The sequence below is a fragment of the Hyperolius riggenbachi genome, chromosome 4 (genome assembly GCF_040937935.1).
Source record: "Hyperolius riggenbachi isolate aHypRig1 chromosome 4, aHypRig1.pri, whole genome shotgun sequence".
Classification (NCBI taxonomy): Eukaryota; Metazoa; Chordata; class Amphibia; order Anura; family Hyperoliidae; genus Hyperolius; species Hyperolius riggenbachi.
Window position 1 is genome coordinate 152147072 of NC_090649.1, and position 22762 is coordinate 152169833.

Below are 22762 nucleotides of genomic sequence, written 5' to 3' on the forward strand. Positions count from 1 at the left end.
AAAAGGTTTCAAATTATGGTACCCTGTGTTTAGAAACCGTATACCTCCACGGTCTCAGATATGCTATAAAATTGAGTTTCCTGTGTGACACTGAACCTGATTAAAAGTCACATTTTACTAGGTCTGGGGGAGTAAGGACGTGACGTGCTGACACCATTACGCCTTGCTGTACTAACGTCATACAACTGATGTCAGAACCATGGTCCTGACATCACACTGTGGGAGGGGTGTCACCACAATATCAGCCATACAGAGCCCCCTGATGATCCGTTTGTGAAAAGGAAAAGATTTCTCACAGGAAAGGGGGTATCAGCTACTGATTGGGATGAAGTTCAATTCTTGGTTACGGTTTCTCTTTAAGATAGATAGGCCCATATGCAATTCACTTTTTCACCTGAGTGCCGTTCTGCAGAAAATCCACATCCTCCTGTTTATTGCCAGCATACTTTACACACCGCAGATTAGCGGTGACGTGTGGTAAAGGCAGCTAATGTATCCAATAAGAGCACTGCCCTATACAGGAAGTAAACCAAGATCGCTTCCTGTATAGGGCAGCGCTCTAATTGGATACATTAGCTGCCTTTACCACACCTCACCATTAATCTGTGGTGTGTGAATGATGCCAGCAATAAACAGGAGGATGTGGATTTTCTACAGGACGGGGCCATGAGTGCTAGCAGCGGGAAGGTAAAGCAAGCCTGCGAGCGGGCGGGCGGGCGGCCGGGGGCTGATCGGGGGGTTAAGGGGGAGAGAAGGTCTGCCGCTTAGGACTTCTTTTAGGAGGATCTGGACTTTTTGCAGGAGGGGGCCAGGACCAGGAACAGTAGAAGTTGTAAAGCGAGCAGGCATGGGAGAGCGGGTCTGCTGCTTAGGGGGATCCACAAGTCTGACAGCCACAGGGGCTTATTTAGCAGGGAGCAGAGGGGGAATCTGCCTATATACACTAAAGGTGATGGCTACCCCCAGAAAATATAAGACCTTCCTGAAAATAAGCCCTAGCACATTTTTTGAAGGGTAAATTAATATAAGACAGTATCTTATTTTCGGGGAAACACGGTATTGATCTACAAGGGATAGATCTAGGGGTCCCATTAAAGAGGAGTTAGGACTCCTAGATTTCACCAAACATATCCCACTCCCCTTCAAATATGTGTGTGTGTGTGTGCTGGGGACGTATACCCCTTCCCTCAAACATGATGTGGGGACCAGCCCCTTGTCCATGACATGGATTTCTGCTTCAATCAGTGGATCATTGTAAGTGTCATGGACGATGTGAGCTGGTATTGTGCAGGTGGTAGCGCCCCACATTTTCTGCCTGAGCTGTTCTGGAAACAACAATGTGTGCGCGCGTGTGTGTGTGTGTGTGTGTGTGTGTGTGTGTGGTGGGGGGGGGGGGGGGGGGTAAAGAGGCTTATGAAGGAGATAAGACTGATTTTTATTTTGATGTACAAAAAAAAAATTGTAATACTTGACATTAAATGAGTATTGACCACAAAGCATCATGTGCATCACTAGGAGACAGTCGTCTGGAATTCTAAGTAAATGTCCTTTGATGTACGCTAGACTTTCCCACATACTGCTAAAGAATGCCTCTTGGCTACTGCTGAAAAATAGGCAGGTTGCTCATGTTTTTTCACACAATTTAGCTTTACAGGGTTATAAACTTCAGAAGGATTCGTTATCTCCTCGCAGAGATGAACGCAATCCACAAACAGGACCAGGAACAGGATAACTAGCTCAGCACGGGTGATCAACGTGCTAGAACTGACTAGCTGAACACAGGATATAAACAGTTCGTGTACGTATATATCAGCGACACTGATGTATCAACGTAACACGAATACAAGGAAAATAATAAACGTGCTGGTATGCATATATATGGGCAATGAACCAATATATGATGCAAAACCAGCAAAGTATCTTTAGAACAAGAAACACGATCGGGGGCTGAAGCGACAGCAAGACAGGCTTAAACTGAAGCTATGAAAACCCGAGGAGTCCTGCAGGAAGCAGATCTTTATACTGAGGTCATCCAATGGGAGCAGACATGCAGATTCCCACACAGGTGAATGATAATCAGTCACAAGCTGACAGCAGGGAAAGGCAGACAAAGCTATGCAGCTTGCATGGAAAGAGATCAGAACTACCTGAGCTGCAGCACTACTACTTCCAGCAATACCTGCTGCAGCAGCGATCATGACAGAAACTTGATACGTTACTCTGGGTACTACTCCGTCGTCTCTCTACTTGTCTCTGCAGCTGTGTATGTAAAGCAGACATACTGTGTGGTGGTTATATAGCAGCTTTGTGATTAACACTGCTGTAAATCACCCATACTTCCAAACTTCCTTCATTAAAGACCTCCTTTGACTGAAGCGGAACTGGTTAATAACCACAAGATGTGCACACGAAGACATTTATACAGACAAGACTGTGTCTGTCACTTCTGCAGACACTAAAGTAGTGAAATCTACACCCTCAACACATTCTATATAAAGCAAGTTATTGCTGTTAAATTGCATCAGTACCAGAAAGATTGCTGCATTTAACGGGTTATTTATCAAGACATGCAAACACCTCAGCAAAGGTAGAACCACCGCCAATCAGGATCTAGCTGCTGAAACAAAGATTAGAACAGTTATCTTGAGGCATCTTCTAAACTTTTGCATCAGCTGCCTTCTCACCAGCCATACAAATAAAAGACAGATGGGCCCGATCCAATTCACTTTTTTATAATTAAAAATGTCAATTAAATATATCATATAGGAGACACACACAGTGATATTTGAGAAGTGAAATTAAGTTTATTGGATTTACAGAAAGTGTGCAATAATTGTTTAAACAATTATTGCCATCTCAGTCCCCAAACCTGTATATAATTGAAAATCTGTGGTGTGAGTTAAGTGGAGCTGTCCATGCTCGAACATTAAACCTGAATGAACTAGAGATGTTTTGTAAAGAGGAATAGTCCAAATTACCTTCAACCAGAATACAGACTCTCATTGGAACCTACAGGAAGCAATTAGAGGCTGTATTTTCTGCAAAAGGAGGATCTACTAAATATTGATTTCATTTCTTTTTTTTGTGGTGCCCAAATTTATGCACCTGCCTAATGTTATTTAAACAATTATTGCACACTTTCTGTAAATCCAATAAACTTAATTTCACTTCTCAAATATCACTGTGTGTGTCTCGTATATGATATATTTAACTGTCATTTTTTATCGTAACAACCAATGATTTATACAGGAAAATCATGACAATTAAAAAGGTTGCCCAAACTTTCGCATCCCACTGTATTTAGAGATACAGGCTGCCACTGATGCCCTTGTGCTGGAAATGCCAGTTGCCCAAGTATCTTCAGCTTTAAATATTTGAGTCAGTGGCTGGGAAAAAACTCAGAGCAACAAAAGTCAGAATGAAGTCAGAACACCTAATCATCAAATTTGCTTAAAATCAAACTCACTGGATTACTATGACAACCAAGCAACTCGGAATATGATGTCAGCAATGGCACCACAACGTGTAGAACCAGAAACGAATGCCTCACAAACAAAAAAAAACAACAACCAAGTTAACACGTTTGGATAACCATATCACAACAACTCCCTTATTAATAACATTAGCCAACAAAACAAGCATTCTTCAATGGTTTCAGCAAAGCCTTAACCACCAGAAGTCCAGCGGCAGATTGCCCTGTCCATGTACCTTTCCTACCTGTGATAGTTGGCTTCTAGGTTGACAAAATATTAAAACCTCCCATCAGTTACCATAATACTGTACAGCCAATGAGCCTAAAATGTGTTTTTTTTCTCCCAAGTAATCTACCATTTTGCCAAACAAGGCCAGTTCGTAATATAATGGAGAAACTTAATGGCAGTCTTCCACTCTTTTAAAAGCATGAGAAAAGTAAACCACTCACGTTGCTTACTGCACAGTCAAGATACAAAATATTTGTAATGCAAAAGCCACAAAGGACTGCAGAGCCCTTATGGTCTGCTCCAGCCTCCACCACCGCCTCATTTTTAAACATTTCAAAATAAGGTTGTGTTACAGAAAAGAGTACTGGAAATGAAGACATACATGGCTCATCCTGGGGATAAATTGGTTGACTCTTCTCATGGTCTTCCTTTTCTTCCATGCTTCTGGACACTGTTCCCTCCTGAAGACTTTCCCTTTCAAACTCATTGTGCTGAGAAGTACTGTCTCCATAGAATGATAGCATGAGAATTCCTCTGCGTGTTGCACAGTTATGCACAGTGCTCACCAAACACAGCCCAATTGTGAAGAGGAAGTGTCTGTCACACTCATACCAAAAGGAAGAAGCACTGCACACAACTACCAATCAGAATTCAGTTTCATAAGGGAAGAAAAGTGTCACATCTATATGAAAAAAAAAGTATTCTAGTAGTTGCTGAGAATGTGATTGAAATGTCCTTCTCATTCATATGTCTGTCAGTAGCAAGGAGTCGAAACGGAACTGTGAGGTGTGCTATTTAATATGCACCTTGGTAGTGAGAACAGTGCAGTGAGAGCAGCAATTGTAGACTGAACTGTAGGAGATGGTTTGGTAAAGAAGCACCATGTCTATGTCAAAGGGATGTCCACCCGGTCTGGATGTCCTGCTTCCATGCGGCGTCTTTCCTGATATTTTATGTGGTGGTCTATCCTGGCTTAGTGATTGTCCAGATGGGATGCTACTGTGTATTTCATTTGTGCAGATGTTCACTGTATGATTAAAGGCCCGAAGAAGGGTCGCAGACCTGAAACAAATCAATGTTGTTGCCTTTTTCTACAAATTATATGTACTTTTCTACGTGATTGAAGTACACAAAATTCTACACTTTTTTGGAATATTACAAGAAAAAGTAATGTTTGCAATTTTTTGGTTTCCAGTGTTCTTACTATATCTCTGAGTATTTGACTAGTTCATGAGGTGTATGTGGTGCACCTACAGGGATCTTGTTGTTTATTGGTACTCTCCCAATACATAACTACTTATATGTCAAAGGGATAGGCTGGAGATAGAAGTCTTCTAACTTGCTTTCAGAAGTTTTATTCTCCAGTTTTCTGTACACAGCTTATTCACTCTGGCCTCAAGCTTCTCAGAATACTGTTATTCTTGAATATTCCATAACCTATCCTTCTAGAATTGCCATGGTTACAAGCTTATATAATATCAACAAGGTACATACATACACACAATCAGTGTTGCCTGTAACAATTGTTCTTGTTATGGCACAATCTCTATGCAGACACGGTGCCAGACTGTAAGTACTGTTTAATGGAGGGGGAATGAGTGACAATGGGATGGTGTGTGATGGAGTAGCTCCCAATGGAAGGGTAAGTGCAAGAACAATGCACTTGTCTGTCACTCATTTATTGATGTCGCTTAGAGAGCTAGTTTCATATTGTTTCCAGTACAGGAAGAGTTAAGAAACTCCAGTTGTTATATCTACGCAAAAGAGCTTCTCTGAGCTCTTCCAGCCAACTTCAGTCCTATTTTCTGAAACACTTAAACATCAAAAAAACAGTGAGACACAACTTCAGATATAGTTTTACTGCAAGGGATTTCAAAGGGTCATAAGCTCTTAACACTAAGCGAAAGTAGCCTATTTGAATCACCCAACAAGGCTTCCTTTTGGTCCATTGTACTAAACCAATAGGAATCCTCAGTGGCAAATGTGAATTAATTCCACAGGGAAATTGAAATAAGATCCAGTGGACCTATTTAAATTTCCCATGAGACATCCCTAAAGAGATCTAGATTGTTTATTTGTTTTACAATAACTTATTAAAGTATACTGTTTTACAGATCGTGCATTGCTGACCATACATAACTGTATACTGAATATTGGGAACCAGAGAGAGAGAGAAGTCTAATCAGCAAGCTCCAGCATTTATACCATCCCTGTGCAGATATCCAGCAGTGTAGACCAAAATGCCCACAGCCAGGCCAAAAACATGTATTCATAAAACAAAAATATGAGTTCCAATGCACTTAATAGAGAATTTTGCCTGCTTTCACTTTAAATTCCTAATGAAGGCCAAGGACATTAAAACAAACATTTTATGGACTTGACTGAGAATTTGGAAAGAAAACTTGCAAAGAAATGTTTTTTCTTGTATTTTTACATTTGAGGGTAAGAGGGTTGATGTATTTCTAAACTGTTAAAAATTGTTAACATCCTGAAAGTGCCCCCCTCTCCCCCTCTCCTCCAATTGGCAAAACTGTTGTGGCAGTTTTTGCCTGAAGCTTTTCCGAAGAAGCCTGTAGCTCTGTGACCACCCCCACCTGTGTTGGCGCGGCCCAACATGTGGTAATAGGCGGCTGGCGAGGGCGAGCAAATTTGCTTTTTAATAAACCATTCTGACTTACTAGATTAGGCAGGCAGGTAATTTATTTTTGAGGACACTGCAGGCGCTCTTTAAAAATGCTTTTATTATTTCCAGAAACCGCAACTTAAGTACTCTATTTATACAGGCCACTTCATTGTGGACTATAGCTTTGCAGTCCAGATATCTATTAAGAGCTAGTTTAGGACTTACCTTAGAGGAATAAAAAAAAAAACACTAACAAATGGATAAATCATTTGGTATGAAAAGCGTTAAATTCATGTTATGGTGAGCGTCCTTGACAGTATAAGACTCATCAGCATAACTGTACAGGAAATCTGCTTCTCTTCAATGTTTCCTGTTGACTAATTGACGTAAGGTATATAGATGAAAGAGCAAAGAAGCTAATGAGGTTTGATAGCCCAGACCTGAGCTGCAGTCATTGTGTGCTGTGCTTATCAGGTACTATCATATCTTACACAAAGCACAAGGTAACTGAAAGCAAAACTATGGCATAAAAGGTGAAGAGGTAATAATATAAGAATACTTTCATTATAACGAAACAGAACACAGATAAAAATGATCTTCTATTTTACGTGAACTGATAATATTCTCAGCTGTTGTACTGAGCAGCGCAGATGTGGGGCCAACCATCTGCACTTGTTCACTGTTAGTGCCAGCATAGCGCCCACACTACTCCAGCGCCTGACAGCTACTCTTTATTTCCCTTCCTATTGTCTCTCTGTGGGATAGGAGCATCTGCACAACATAGGATCCTTGGCCCATACATTATTATAATATTTTACTGATGGACACCATACATTTGTTGTCCATGCTGGATGTTGGTTCAGAAAAGTTACAGTATCTCCTTATCCCCATTCTGCACCCCACAACCCCTTTGACTGACTTACTCTTATCAACCAATTTATCGCTAACACCACATTTTCCATTCTCCAGTGCCAAGCATTATAACTCCTTACTAACCTTGCATTTTCCTCATAGACCTAACTCAAATTCTACACCTAACTTTACTACTGTGATTTCTACGATAATGTCCTAAATCCAAAATAAACTTTTTGCGTCACCTTAACTCTAATGATGCTCCTTTGAAGGATCCCTGACCGAAGGCAAAGTTGCCCAAGGCACAGAGGTATGTTTGTGTGGGATTCACACTCCCTGAAAAATGTCACTTTAAGCTTAACCCATTCACGTTCCGTCGTTTTCACTTGAGCAATGTTCACCTCCCATTGATTAGCCTATAACTTTATCACTACTTATCACAATGAACTGATCTATATCTTGTTTTTTCCACCACCAATTAGGCTTTCTTTGGGGGTACATTTTGCTAAGAGTCACTTTGCTATAAATGCATTTTAACAGGAAGAATAAGAAAAAACGGGAAAAAATAATTATTTCTCAGTTTTCAGCCATTATAGTTTTAAAATAATACATGCCTCCATAATTAAAACTCACGTATTGTATTTGCCCATATGTCCCGGTTATTACACCGTTAAAATTATGTCCCTATTACAATGTATGGCGAAAATATTTCATTTGGAAATAAAGGTGCATTTTTTCCGTTTTGCATCTATCACTATTTACAAGTTTAAAATAAAAAAAATATAGAAAGATTTCATCTTTACATTGATATTTAAAAAGTTTAGACCCTTAGGTAAATATTTACATGTTTTTTTTATTGTAATGGGTTTTTGTTTTTTTTATATTAAACATTTTATTTGGGTATTTTTGGGAGGGTGGGATGTAAACCAAAGTTTTTTAATGTAAATGTGTGTCGATTTTAAATTTTTTTACTTTTTGTTGTAGTTTTACTTTTTGGCCACAAGATGGCGGCCATGAGTTTGTTTACATGACATCACTCTAAGCGTAACACACGCTTAGAGTGACGCATCGGGGAGGGAACAGACAGAAAAAGCGAAGCTTCCGAGAGAAGCTGTCGCTTTTTCAGCGGGGGAGAGGAATCAGTGATCGGGCACCATAGCCCGATACATTGATTCCGTGGCTACCGAATCCGCGGCCGGGAGTGCGCGTGCACGCGAGCGAAATTGGTTCCTGGACATAGTTTCTACGTCCAGGAACCAAAATAGGTTAAAGCATGCCAAAACTGGGACAAAAGATGACTTTTACTTACCTGGAGCTTCTTATAGTCCCCCGTAGTCTTGAGGCCCCTCAGTGTCTTTGGGCTCCCCTTCATAGTGCTGCTGGCCCCATCAGGAAAATCTCAGACACAACTTGTTCGCGGGTCCTCAATCATGCTCCTATCACCAGGAGCCTTCTGTGCTGGCGTGGTTTGAAAAAGAGTTGTACCGCACATGCACAGATCTGTTGTTTCACCTGCAGAAGAGCCAGGTTCTAACTGACAGGCAAGCCGATCATTTTGGTCGGACACATTGATTAGAAGTAAATATTGACTAATGTGTGTTAAGCCTAACTCGTATGAGGCATGTCATCTTGCAGGGATTGACACGCAATCCGCCATGTGAATTGGTTACCAATGCACCGAGGAGGATCAGGACCAGGGGCCGCTGTACACGCACTACATTCTCAGTAGAGGAGTTTGTTATCAGACAAGTTTAATCTAGCATGTGTATGTCGCATAAAACAAATAACATTTATATTGCGCTTTTCTCCTGGCAAACTCAAAGTTCCAGAGCTGCAGCCACTAGGGCACACTCTATGGGCAGTGTTAAGGAGTCTAGCCCAAGGTCTCCTTACTGAATAAGATTCCAACCCAGGTCACCTGTGCCAGAGGTAGAGACCTTAACCATTACACTATCGAGCGACTGCATAAGAAGTAGATGAACAACCCATTTGGTGTCAGCCATCGGGATAAATTTAAGTTGAGTCTATGAACCAAAGGGCCAGAGCAAGGATCAGGTAAGTGTTATGGAGGCACACTAGCCTAGAGAAGTAACTTACAAACATGACATTTACAAAATACATTAAAAACATTACTGGTAGAACCATTTACAGGAACTACCTTCGTACTCTTTCCTCCCATTATGGTTATTACTAATTTACAGAGTATAAAAGTCCTTCCTATAACTCTTCCTAAGCTTGTTCCCTTTTAGCTTTCACTCACTGACCAATAACCAGTCAAAGTGATAGCTGCGAATGATTTTAAAGCTTCAGAATGATGTATGCTTCAATAGTGGAAAATAGTATTGTGTAGTACAAATAAGTCTGAAGTAAAATATGGAGTGGCCTGAACTGAATCCTAACAGTACTTTTTGTGTAGCTATTCAAAGTGAAGAAGAAATAAAAAGGGCAACAGACTCTCATGGTTGTGCTTAGAAGAGATGCCAGATAGAAAGTACTTGTTCTTGTATATAGCTTAAAGAGAAACCGTGACCAAGAATTGAACTTCATCCCAATCAGTAGCTGATACCCCCTCTTACATGAGAAATCTATTCCTTTTCACAAACGGATCATCAGGGGGCTCTGTATGGCTGACATTGTGGTGAAACCCCTCCCACAGGAAACTGTGAGGACCATGTTTCCTGTCTGTGAACCTTGTTGCACTGTGGGAAATAGCTGTTTACAACTGTTCCCAACTGCCAAGAAAGCAAGCAGCAACTACAGTAAAGTTTAAATACTTCACAGTCTTATTCATACTGGCTTAACATGCAAGTTTCAGAGGGAGTGAGTCAACCTGAGGGCTGTCACATGACCTCTCAAACATGTGGCAGCGAGGCATTTCCTGTTTTGTAAATCCAGGCTAGATATAGGAGGGGGGATTTCCTGTTCAGATTTTTAAAGCAAAAGCTATGTAAAGATAAATCTGTTTGACCCCTGCGTTTATTACTTGTGCTACACACTGACGCATTACTTTTTTTTATGTCCGGGTGGCAGAATTTTCTCCACCTGCATATCAGGTGTTTGCCTTTTTCAGGAAACCTGTAATATGAATAAAATGGATCATGCAATTATGGCAGACTGTATATCTTGATGACTTATGCAGGAGTTTGCTCTTTGGCCCACAAATAAAAAAAGTTCTATATGTATGAAGTTATGTACAATATCCCAATAGGGCGTATGTCATCATGATGCATATACAAATAAAACTAGTTTTCAGTATACACATTTACATAAACTTATTTTTTCTCAGGCTAATTCACAGCATCTATTGCATCATCCAAAGGCCTTTTGCTTGTTTTGTGGTATTAACACACTTTCCTCAGAGGCTTGACATAAATAGTATTCACAGTCCAGAGGGTCCTATAGCCACAAACAGCATCAACATAAGAATATTTGCATTATATCATTTCTAGACAAAAATCACTTTCTCTGTGGGGACGATACATTATACTTGTCAATTCTAGATAGGGAGAGAATGGTGCTGGACTGGTGCTGGACTGTGCTGATGAGGGCGTCCACTGGCATACATGCAAAAAGGGCACCGGGAAATATGGCTGCAGGGTGAAAGCGAAAACAGTCTCATCCTGCTCCTGCAAAAGTCCTGTCAGCGTTAATTACTATTCCCCCTCCAGGCCATCATGGACCCAGGGGGAAGATGCAAATTGGCTATCGCTGGCGGCTGAATTATGCTGTGTTTTTTTCGTAATCTGGGCTCCGTCTTTTTCTGGTGCCCAAATTACCCTCTGAGCACCGCTATAGGTGTAATTGACATTCAGCAGTGCCCAAATGTCCACTGTCCTTTTTGCCCGTCTCACGCCCACAAAGCTTGTATAGTCAACAAGGGTTGGTGTGTATAATATTTGGGGTGTATAATATGCGTGTACATTTCTTTCCAATTCCCTACCACGCTACCAAGTCAATATACTACATTCAATGACTCCCCTTTTGACTCTCTATGTGAGGCATCACCTTAACTCACCGCACCGGCATCTCATCTGCATGCCCATTCTGAGTCAGTGACTTAAAGAGAAACTGAAGCGAAACAAAAAAATATGATATAATGATTTGCATGTGTAGTACAGCTAAGAAATAAAACATTAGGAGCAGAGACATAAGTCTAATATTGTTTCCAGTACAGGAAGAGTTAAGGAACTCCAGTTGTTATCTGTGCAAAAGAGCAATTGAGCTCCACGATTTTTAAAAGTTGCAGAGAGCTCTTTCTTCTGAAGCTTATTATCTCAAGTGTCTGGCACTGTATTGTTTTTTCTTCAGCAGAGGACAGGTCAATAGTTCACTGGCATGCTCTGTAAAACCATTTAGAATGCTGAGAAGTGTGTAAACTGCAAATATTACAGAATGATGCAATGTTATAAAAAACACTATATAACTGAAAATAAAAATATGAGAATATTTTCTTTGCTACTAATGTTCTAGTAATTATCCATACTACACAACCAATTAATTATATCATAATTTTTTTTCCGCTTCAGTGTCTCTTGAAAGTATTATAAGCAGAGCATTAGCACAGAAGTCAGGCAGCTGGCATTGTTTATTAGAGAATTAATGGCTTTCCCAATGTGTGGGCTGAAAACAATGAGGACTGCACACAATGGGAAATTTCAGTTCACTTGAGATCTGAGTGTAAAATCCTCACATGTACATATTCACTACTGTCTGTATCTGCAATATCAATACTGTAATGAATGAAAACTGTGACACATATCTCTTTCAACACAAACACCACTCTATTATAAGCAGCTACACGGTTACATTTACATTCAACAATCTCCTCCACTGTAACTGTAAGGAATAAAGAAGAAAGCAAGCCAGTTTCTTTACATTTTATTACTATTAAAACACAGCCATACACACACATATATATAAAGCACTCACATAGGCACAGGTAGCATCGTCAGCACTACCATAATGGTGCGCTGGGGTACTTCGATTAAACGCACTCTGCAATAGATTCATTGGGACAAGGCAAGAGGCGCAGCGGTATTACAATCGGGAAGCGATGGTAGTTTCCTTAAAGGGGAACTGAAGAGAGAGGTATATGGAGGCTGCCATGTTTATTTCCTTTTAAGCAATACCAGTTGCCTGGCAGTCCTGCTGATCCTCTGCCTCTAATACTGTTAGCCATAGCCCCTGAACAAGCATGCAGCAGATCAGGTGTTTCAGACTTTAAAGTCAGATCTGACAAGACTAGCTGCATGCTTGTTTCTGGTGTTATTCAGATACTACTGCAGAGAAATAGACCAGCAGGGCTGCCAGGTAACTGGTATTGATTAAAAGGAAATAAATATGGCAGCCTCCGTATACCTCTTACTTCAGTTCCCCTTTAAAGGACCACTATCGCATGTGTACATGTACAAATAAGTAGTGCATTTATTCCAGAGTAAAATGAGCCGTAAATTACTTTTCTCCTATGTTGCTATCACGTACAGTAAACAGTAGAAATCTGACAGAACCAACAGGTTTTGGGCTGTCTGAATGCAGCAGGCAGGCAGGCTCTGGAGTGTGGTAGAATGGAAAGGTAAAACAAAACTTTCCCACCCACTCGAAAGCCCAGGATCCTTTTGGGCTAGTCCATCTCCTCATGGGGGATTCTCAGGGTTTTCTTTATTTTGAAAAGCATTTTATGAATGGCAGTTGTTCTGTCCAACTGCCAAATCAGGTTGCAGTGAACAGGGAGGCTAGCCAGCATCTTTGTATGAATCCTTTTCTGGGAGTGTCTTTATAAAGAATAAAGGCCATGCTGAGAATCCCCTATGGAGAGATGGGCTAGTAATAAGTAAGGATGTATGGCTGTTATAGCATATAACCATTAAATTGTAGTGGTGCACTCTAGTTATACAGGCTGTGCCTATAATAATGTGAAACCAGTAAATTAATTTTGAAAATATAACCGTGCCCAAATGTCTTCACACTACTGTTATCTGCTTCCTTCTAAGAGCCCAGTGACATTTGTAACCACCGCTGCAGGCAAAGTTAAATCCTGATGTACCAGGTGTGACGAACATTACGGAAGTCGTGCGCGTAGTCGCCATCGATTTTCGCATAGTCGTGCGCAGTCCCTGTCAGTCCCGGGTAAATGCACAATAGATGTCAATTTCCCTCTCTCTTACTGAGAACAGTAACCTTCCCCCCCCCCACATCCTGTTCAGGTCAGGAAAGAATTCACAAGTAACCAGAGCACCTGGGGAGCAGCATTTGGTCACATAGCTCATGTTCCACCAAACCAGCTCAAACTGGTTGAACTTCAAATTTCCCTCCAAGCGTATAGCTTCACACAAAGGGAACGTTAACTTATTAATAATTCAAAATAGGTTTGTCACAGCAAGACCAAAATTACATTTCCTGATACCTAGGAAACAGGTCTATAATTCACATGAATTATCATTCTCTAGCTATCAGGAATCAATTGAGAAACCGCTTTATCCGGCATGCGTAGAGCAAATTCGTTAGACTAGGCGTGTATAGTCTCATTTAATACAGAGTCGCATGCTGCTTATGAATATGGTCTCGGATCTGCGATGCACCCATCTGGGGCGGAATTACACAAATTATTAATAATTGGTACATTCCTTGCTCCAAGTCTGTGGGTGGTAACCTGACTTGCCAGGAGGTAACCCTGCCTCCAACACACCTACTTTCCAGGTAGTGACCGCCCCAAAACTCTGGTCAGTAAAAAGCGTTTGCAAGGAACTCCACCCAGTTCTCCAAATTCCATCGACTAAGGAACGTCTATGCCGGCGCTAAGGAGAGCCAGCGCCTGCAGTATACAAAGGACTTTTAAACTGAATGCCTACTTTTAAACTGGACTATTTTCTTCATGATTCAAATTGACTGCTCAGCTAACTAAGTAAGAACTTTCTGATGTTATTCCTTTTTTATTTTGAAGCTCTGTGTTTTATATGTTAATAGGTGTATATAACTGTATGTAATGCATTTGTGTTATTAAACGTTTAAAAATCGTTTAGCGGTTATGACCTGTGGCTGAACATACACAATCGTACCTATTCTCCTGAACTCGCTACCCTGTGTTTAATAGAAGTATACATTTATAACCCGTATGCGAGAACCCGGCCCAGACATAACGATCTGGCCCAGATTCTTACATACTGCTAGGGGTTACTAAAGTGTTCTCGAAGTCCTAGTAAAATTACAGTAACGGGCTGTGTAACTCGCTTGGTGGCAGATCTTTGAATTGTATATGTGTGTGGAGTGATTCGGTTGGTATCAGAACGCTCCCTTCGCGAGTCAGTTCATCAAATTGCGAATGCGGGTTACCCTTCGTGATGAACAAATGACCGTGTAAGAGGATTTCTGACGCTGATCGATTTACCCCACCCGCAGACCGGCTCGCGGTCTGTGACATTTGTTTGGCAGCTTTTTGGGATTTGTGTATGTTCAGAACATCAACGGCAACGTTATTTGATTAACCTGCCAGAACAGATCAAAAATCTGTGGTTGATAACCGGTGCATTACCATTTATATAGACTAAACGTGTAGCACAGAGTTCCCCCCCAATCTCTTTTCCTATCCTATCTTTTATTTGGCAAAAATGGCTGCAGCAAGATACAAGAAAATGTCAGTGGCAGACCTAGTAAACTTGTGTGAGGAAAAAGGCATTGTGACTTATAGAAAAAAGAAATCGCAATTGATTGAGGACTTGTTGCGACTGAATACCCAGCCGGAGCAGATGCTGGGAGAGCACACTCCTGGTTCAGACGGTGCTGTAACTGGGGCAGAGGAAAGTGAGCGGTTGGAGCAAAGCAACCCACTTCCAGACCCAGAGGAAAACGGTACCGCGTCTGAACCGGTCGCTGTAACTGCTGAGAAGCATGGTGGCCGGCAGGAGCCCGCCCATGCCAACCTGTTCTGTGTTCCTGATGCTGGAATGCAACCTGGATTACAAAGGCTGTTGGAGACAAATCCTGAGCTGTACATGCAGATTGTCAGAGAAAATGCTGACCGTGCAGAACGCCAGGCTGAACGGGAATCCTCAGAACGCCGGGAGCAGGCAGAAAGGGAAGCGGCAGAGCGCCGGTGGCTTGCTGAGAGAGAAGCGGAAAGAGAGGAGAGAGCAGCCGCACGCAGACATGACCTTGAAATGGCCAACCTGCGAACGCAAGGCCAAAATCCTTCGCAAAGTGCTCCGGAACCACGGCCCACAGCAGGCCCGTTTGGGACTCCAAAGTTTAAATTCCCAGAAATGGAGAAGGGAACCGACCCGGACACTTATTTACACTCATTTGAAAAGACTTGCCGTCAGCATCATCTGCCCCAGGAGCAGTGGGCGAGATATCTGACACCCAACTTGCGGGACAAAGCGCTTGAGGCGTTTGTGGACTTACCCGCTGAGAAAGACAATGACTATGAGGCGATAAAAGCTGCAATTATCGCCAAATACCAGTTGACCCCAGAGGTCTATCGCAAAAAGTTTCGCTCCCTGCAGAAAGGCCACACCGACTCTTACACCGACCTGGAAAGTCGCCTGCTGACTGTGTTCAGGCAGTGGTCACGGGGCCTCAAAAAAGACTCTCACCAAGGTCTGGAGGACCTCATCGTGCAGGAGCAGTTGCTGAACTGCTGCACTCCAGATGTCCGGCAGTTTGTCTTGGAGCGGAAGCCTGAATCTGCCAAAGCTGCCGCAGAACTTGCAGACACTTTTGTGGCCACCCGTGTGCCGGACAGCCGCAAACCTCCAGTCCCGAGCTGGAGAGGGGGGAGACCTTTGCAACCCAGCTCTCCTCCCCCTGCGAACCGTGGGAATCGGGTCCCACAGCCACAGAGGCCGGGAGCTGCACCTGCTGCTCATTCGTCAGATGCGACCTATGTTCCCAAGTGCTACCAGTGTGGGGATCGAGGACACCTCAAGTCCGCCTGTCCAAAGGCAAAGATGACAGCGCCAGGGCCCAGTCAGAGGCTGCCTAGCAACCCCTTTTCCTCCCCATCGGCTCTGGTTGTCGGCCAGGAGGGCACCCATCGCAGCTCCGATAACCATCAGCTTGTACGGGTGAACGACCAGATTGTCACTGGCCTCCGAGATACCGGCGCCGACATCACCTTGATTCGTTCCCACCTCGTTTCGGAAAAGGACATTATCCCTGACAAGCACCTCACCCTCACAGGAGTGGGGGGCACCCTTTCCCACATTGCCCAGGCTCGTGTGGAGATCGACTGGGGTGTAGGCCCCCAAGAGAAAGTAGTCGGCATCTGGGATAATATCCCTGTTCCCGTGTTGCTGGGAACTGACCTGGGCAGGTTAGTGTCGTATTATGAGCCTGCCGCCAGCCAACGGGAAACCCCTGCCAACCCTCAGGTACTGTGCACCCTTGGGACTGAACAGGAGAGGGGAGGGAATGTGGTAGTACCTTCTACAGAGGTACTGGGTTTGAATGTACAGCCATCCAATCCTGGCTTTTCGGCTACAGAACGTGACAATGATGCTCTCAATATATGTGTAACTAATGTAAATGATGACAATGATGGTGATGATGTTATACCTGTGTTAGCAGTGACTCGCAGCAGCACTGCTAAGCGCCTGAGCTCGGAGCAAGCAGGCCCCCCTCCTTGCTCCAACCCCAGGGATAGCACCCCTCAACAGCTGGTCACCTATACCACAGGCCAGCTGGCTGAGACTAACGGTTTTGTTCAGGCACTGAGGGACGATCCCAGTCTGGAGTCGCTCAGAAGGCAGGCCTCTGAGCCACTCGCAGACGGTGCCAGTTTTAGAGTGTACTGGGAAGGTGGGAAGCTGTATAGTGAACCGATACAGCCCACCACAGAGGAGACAGGCCTGGATGCCAAGTGGCTTGTGGTACCAAGGGCCTACCGAGGGCATGTGCTGAAAGCTGCACATGACATTCCCCTGGCAGGACACTTAGGGATCCACAAAACATTTGACCGCATTCAACGGCATTTCTACTGGCCTGGAGTTCGGTCCGATGTGACTAATTATTGCCGGTCATGTGCGGTGTGCCAGAAGGTTAAGAAGGGAAGAACCTGCAGGGCTCCTCTTTGTCCGCTGCCAGTCATTGGTGAACCCTTCCAGAGGGTGGCAGTTGACATAATAGGACCCCTGCCCATTCCAAGCAGCTCTGGGAAAAAATACATCTTGACGGTGGTGGATTATGCCACCCGCTATCCAGAGGCTGCCGCACTCTCCTCCCTAAGGGCAGACAAAGTGGCAGATGCACTACTTGGCATTTTTTCACGAGTAGGCTTCCCTGCTGAGATGCTCTCAGACCAGGGACCACAATTCATGTCTGACCTTATGGGGGCTCTCTGTACAAAAATCCAAATGACGCACATCGTCTCCAGCCCCTACCACCCGCAGACCAACGGCCTCTGCGAGCGATTCAACGGGACGCTGAAGCAGATGCTTTCAACGTTCGTCGAGTCGCAAGGGGGGGACTGGGAGCGATATTTGCCTCACCTGTTATTTGCGTACCGAGAGGTGCCACAGGAGTCCACCGGGTTCTCACCCTTTGAACTCCTGTACGGAAGGAATGTCAGAGGTCCCTTGAAGCTGATCCGGGAGACGTGGGAAGGAAAAGGTGACCCCACCGACTCGTCCGTGATTGATTATGTCCTTAAATTCAGGGACAAAATGGAATCACTCATGGAGGTGGTAACGGAAAACATGGCCCGGGCACAGGCCAATCAAAAAATGTGGTATGACCGCAATGCCAGAGACCGAGCATATGAGGTAAATGACAAAGTGTATGCGTTACTCCCGGTAAAGCATAATAAGCTGCACGCCGCCTGGGAGGGACCGTACACTGTAGTGAAGCGGGTGACCCCTGTTACCTATCTAGTGAACATGGGAGGTAGAAGGCAAAAAAGCTTCCACGTGAACATGTTGAAGGCCCACAGAGACAGAACGCAGTATGCTTTGCCAGTGCGTAGCCAGCTGGAACCAGGAGAGACAGATCCCCTTTTAGACTTACTGGCCGACACACGGGGGTTCGAAGGTGGGGTCAATGTCAACCCCCAACTCACCCCCTCACAGAAAGCGCAGCTGCAAGAGGTGTTAGGAAGGCATGGCCAGACGTTCACCAGTACCCCCGGGCGAACCAATCTCGCTGTTCACAGAGTAGACACAGGATCCCATCCGCCCCTCCGGCAATCTGCCTATCGCATCTCTCCTGAGGTACAGGCAGATATGAAGAGAGAGATAGAGGAGATGTTAGAGTTAGGGGTGATTCAGAAATCCTGCAGTGCATGGGCTGCCCCAGTTGTCCTCGTCCCCAAAAAGGACAAGACAACTCGGTTCTGCGTGGATTACCGAAGGCTGAACGCCATCACCACCACTGACGCCTACCCCATGCCTCGCATCGATGAATTGTTGGATAAGCTGGCTGCTGCGAGCTATCTAACGATCATGGACTTAAGCCGGGGGTATTGGCAAATTCCTCTTGCACCCGACGCGCGGGAAAAATCTGCATTTGTCACGCCATTCGGCCTCTTCGAGTTCACGGTGATGCCGTTTGGCATGAAAAATGCGCCTGCCACGTTTCAGCGGGCTGTAAACGACCTGCTGGCAGGGATGCAAGACTTTGCCGTAGCCTACCTGGACGATATTGCCGTGTTCAGTACCACCTGGGATGAACATCTCAATCACTTGTCGCAGGTTCTAGAGAGGCTGTCCTCTGCCAATTTGACAGTTAAACCCAGTAAGTGCCAAGTTGGCATGACAGAGGTACAGTATTTAGGACACCGGGTGGGAGGCAACACCCTGAGACCTGACATTGGGAAGGTTGACGCCATCCTAGCATGGCCTCGGCCTATCACCAAGAAGCAGGTCCAGGCCTTTCTAGGCACAGCAGGCTACTATAGGAAGTTTGTCCCAGCCTATAGTACCCTGGCCAAGCCCCTGACCGATGCCACTAGTAAAAAGCACCCCAAGGTAGTCAGTTGGACCCCGGAGTGTGAGGCCGCTTTCCAGGCCTTGAAGCAGGCGCTAGTCAGCGCTCCTGTGCTTCAAGCCCCGGACTTCAGACGTCGGTTCCTGGTGCAAACCGACGCCTCTGACTACGGACTCGGGGCAGTTCTCAGCCAGGTAGACGAGAAGGGCGGGGAACACCCTGTCCTCTACCTGAGCAGGAAGCTGCTTCCCCGAGAGGTAGCGTATTCAACCACCGAGAAAGAATGCTTGGCGATTGTATGGGCCCTACAAAAACTGCAATCGTACCTGTACGGTCGCTCTTTCACGATCATCACGGATCACAACCCCCTTACCTGGCTGAATCGTGCTGCTGGAACCAATGGCAAACTCATGCGTTGGAGTCTGTCCCTGCAGCAGTATGACTTCACAATCCAGCATAAGGCGGGGAGTCGGCACCAGAATGCCGACGGTCTGTCGCGCTGCGGAGAACCCGTTCAGTAGCTACGCGGCGCGTAGAGCGGGTCATGCAGACCCACTCTGTGCGTCCGTCTGGTAGGGGGGAGATGTGACGAACATTACGGAAGTCGTGCGCGTAGTCGCCATCGATTTTCGCATAGTCGTGCGCAGTCCCTGTCAGTCCCGGGTAAATGCACAATAGATGTCAATTTCCCTCTCTCTTACTGAGAACAGTAACCTTCCCCCCCCACATCCTGTTCAGGTCAGGAAAGAATTCACAAGTAGCCAGACCACCTGGGGAGCAGCATTTGGTCACATAGCTCATGTTCCACCAAACCAGCTCAAACTGGTTGAACTTCAAATTTCCCTCCAAGCGTATAGCTTCACACAAAGGGAACGTTAACTTATTAATAATTCAAAATAGGTTTGTCACAGCAAGACCAAAATTACATTTCCGGATACCTAGGAAACAGGTCTATAATTCACATGAATTATCATTCTCTAGCTATCAGGAATCAATTGAGAAACCGCTTTATCCGGCATGCGTAGAGCAAATTCGTTAGACTAGGCGTGTATAGTCTCATTTAATACAGAGTCGCATGCTGCTTATGAATATGGTCTCGGATCTGCGATGCACCCATCTGGGGCGGAATTACACAAATTATTAATAATTGGTACATTCCTTGCTCCAAGTCTGTGGGTGGTAACCTGACTTGCCAGGAGGTAACCCTGCCTCCAACACACCTACTTTCCAGGTAGTGACCGCCCCAAAACTCTGGTCAGTAAAAAGCGTTTGCAAGGAACTCCACCCAGTTCTCCAAATTCCATCGACTAAGGAACGTCTATGCCGGCGCTAAGGAGAGCCAGCGCCTGCAGTATACAAAGGACTTTTAAACTGAATGCCTACTTTTAAACTGGACTATTTTCTTCATGATTCAAATTGACTGCTCAGCTAACTAAGTAAGAACTTTCTGATGTTATTCCTTTTTTATTTTGAAGCTCTGTGTTTTATATGTTAATAGGTGTATATAACTGTATGTAATGCATTTGTGTTATTAAACGTTTAAAAATCGTTTAGCGGTTATGACCTGTGGCTGAACATACACAATCGTACCTATTCTCCTGAACTCGCTACCCTGTGTTTAATAGAAGTATACATTTATAACCCGTATGCGAGAACCCGGCCCAGACATAACGATCTGGCCCAGATTCTTACATACTGCTAGGGGTTACTAAAGTGTTCTCGAAGTCCTAGTAAAATTACAGTAACGGGCTGTGTAACTCGCTTGGTGGCAGATCTTTGAATTGTATATGTGTGTGGAGTGATTCGGTTGGTATCAGAACGCTCCCTTCGCGAGTCAGTTCATCAAATTGCGAATGCGGGTTACCCTTCGTGATGAACAAATGACCGTGTAAGAGGATTTCTGACGCTGATCGATTTACCCCACCCGCAGACCGGCTCGCGGTCTGTGACACCAGGCATCTGTCTGAATGCAGCAGGCAGGCTCTGGAGTGGGGTAGAATGGAAAGGTAAAACAAAACTTTCCCATCCACTCGAAAGCCCAGGATCCTTTAACAGCTTCTAGAAATTCTGAAATGCTCAGTTTCCAAACTATCCCAATTTCCAAACTATGCTTTTCACAGCTGCCTACTTATAGGGAACCAAAGCTGAAAATAGGGAAACTATGCCATCCGTCCAGGACCCATCCCTGGAGTGCTGTACTGACACCACCTTTAATGCTTCTCACAGAAACAATATTCAACTTCACTCTCCAATTCTCTAAAACTACACGGAATTCAGTGTGCTTCTCTCTTACCTACTTGACACGTATTACTGGTAAGATCACTGGAGGTTTATTATATGTTAGCACATAACATATGGTAACATATGATGAACAAATACAGAACAAATGCCTTCCCCTCCCCTTTCTCTAAGCACATCACTGCTCATGCAGTCACAGGACAAGGTCCAGTTCAACTTTCACAACATAAGAGAAACTTTAAGAACCATGGAAAATAATCCACAATGTTCACACTGCATTAAAACAGAACATGCCCTCCACCACATAATACAATTAAGCCTCACCCACACGCTTGAATAAAGTCGGCTAAGGTGGCTGAATACAACCACCTCAGCCGATGATCAGACATGTGTACAGAGGCGCCCAAATCCCGACCCCCAACCCGCAAGGAATCCGTCCGGTGGATCAACTCACCTCCAGCGACGGGCAACTTAATTGTTCACGTCGCTCTGCTGGCCGCCATGTGATGTCCTGTAGGGCTGGTTTTAGCTGCAATGGGACCCTGGGGCAAAAGGGGCCCACTAACACCCCCCCCCCCTGTGCCAGCTACCAGTGCGACACCCCCCCCCCCCCCGAGTAATTACACAGCATCCCCACTCTCATGGGTCACCATAACTGGAGGGGGGAGGGTGGGCCCACAGGCTCTGGAGCCCTGAGGTTATTGCCCCCTTTGCCTCTACGGAAGCACTGGCCCTGGCATCATGAACGTGACTGCTGGACAATGTGAACGTGACTCTGGCCTTCTGGATAGTAACACAGCACATCATCAGCTTTACAGCTGACTCACATCTGTGCAGCCGGGCCCAGCGATGTTGCCCCACCCCTCCACAAACACACTTCATACAAATGATCATACATGTATCATTTAGCTAAGTAACAGTGAGCACTAACAACCACTTGATCTCACCTTGTGCTCTATGTAGCTAATAGCATGTGGCAGCCAAAACCATCGCTGACCACAAAGCATGATGGATGCCTTCTTAACCTGTCTATAGCATAGCTGCCAGAAATGTCTCTCAACCAACCTCCTCCAAACCCACCCTCCATCATCCTTATGGGATAGTTGTTCTTATCAGCTGAGGATTAAGTAACAACTTTTTTTTCTGTAATACAGTTTCACAATTCTTTTCACGTACAAATCACTGAAAAGAACCCTAAAAAGGACCAAAGAGAGATTCAGCGAGCTAACTACGAACTAAACTTTAAAAAGACACTGGGTATTTGTACAGAGAGTATTGGCAATCAAATAGAAAAAACAAAGTTTTGTGCCCAGTGGGCATGGAGGCATTTTCCCATGGACCACTCTCTTTCCTTTAAAAGGGGCTGATTGGAGGCCAGAAGCCTATGATAACAGTGCCTCCCTGTTGCTAATTTAGCTGTTGATTCCATGTGGCT

General features: G+C 44.5%; 1 protein-coding gene across 5 annotated transcripts in view; it reads right to left on the reverse strand.

Annotated features, from left to right (window-relative positions):
• The window catches only part of DOCK10 (dedicator of cytokinesis 10), a 377455-nt gene that overhangs the window by 225555 nt on the left and 129138 nt on the right, over positions 1-22762 (reverse strand). The window contains exon 1 of one of the 5 annotated variants that reach the window (XM_068280789.1): positions 4084-4248. The exons of the other annotated variants lie outside the window; for them this stretch is intronic. Within the exon in view, the coding sequence (XP_068136890.1) occupies positions 4084-4212 (129 nt within the window). The 5' untranslated portion in view covers positions 4213-4248. Of the gene's footprint in view, positions 1-4083; positions 4249-22762 lie in introns of those variants that run through there. 5 annotated transcript variants of the gene reach the window in all.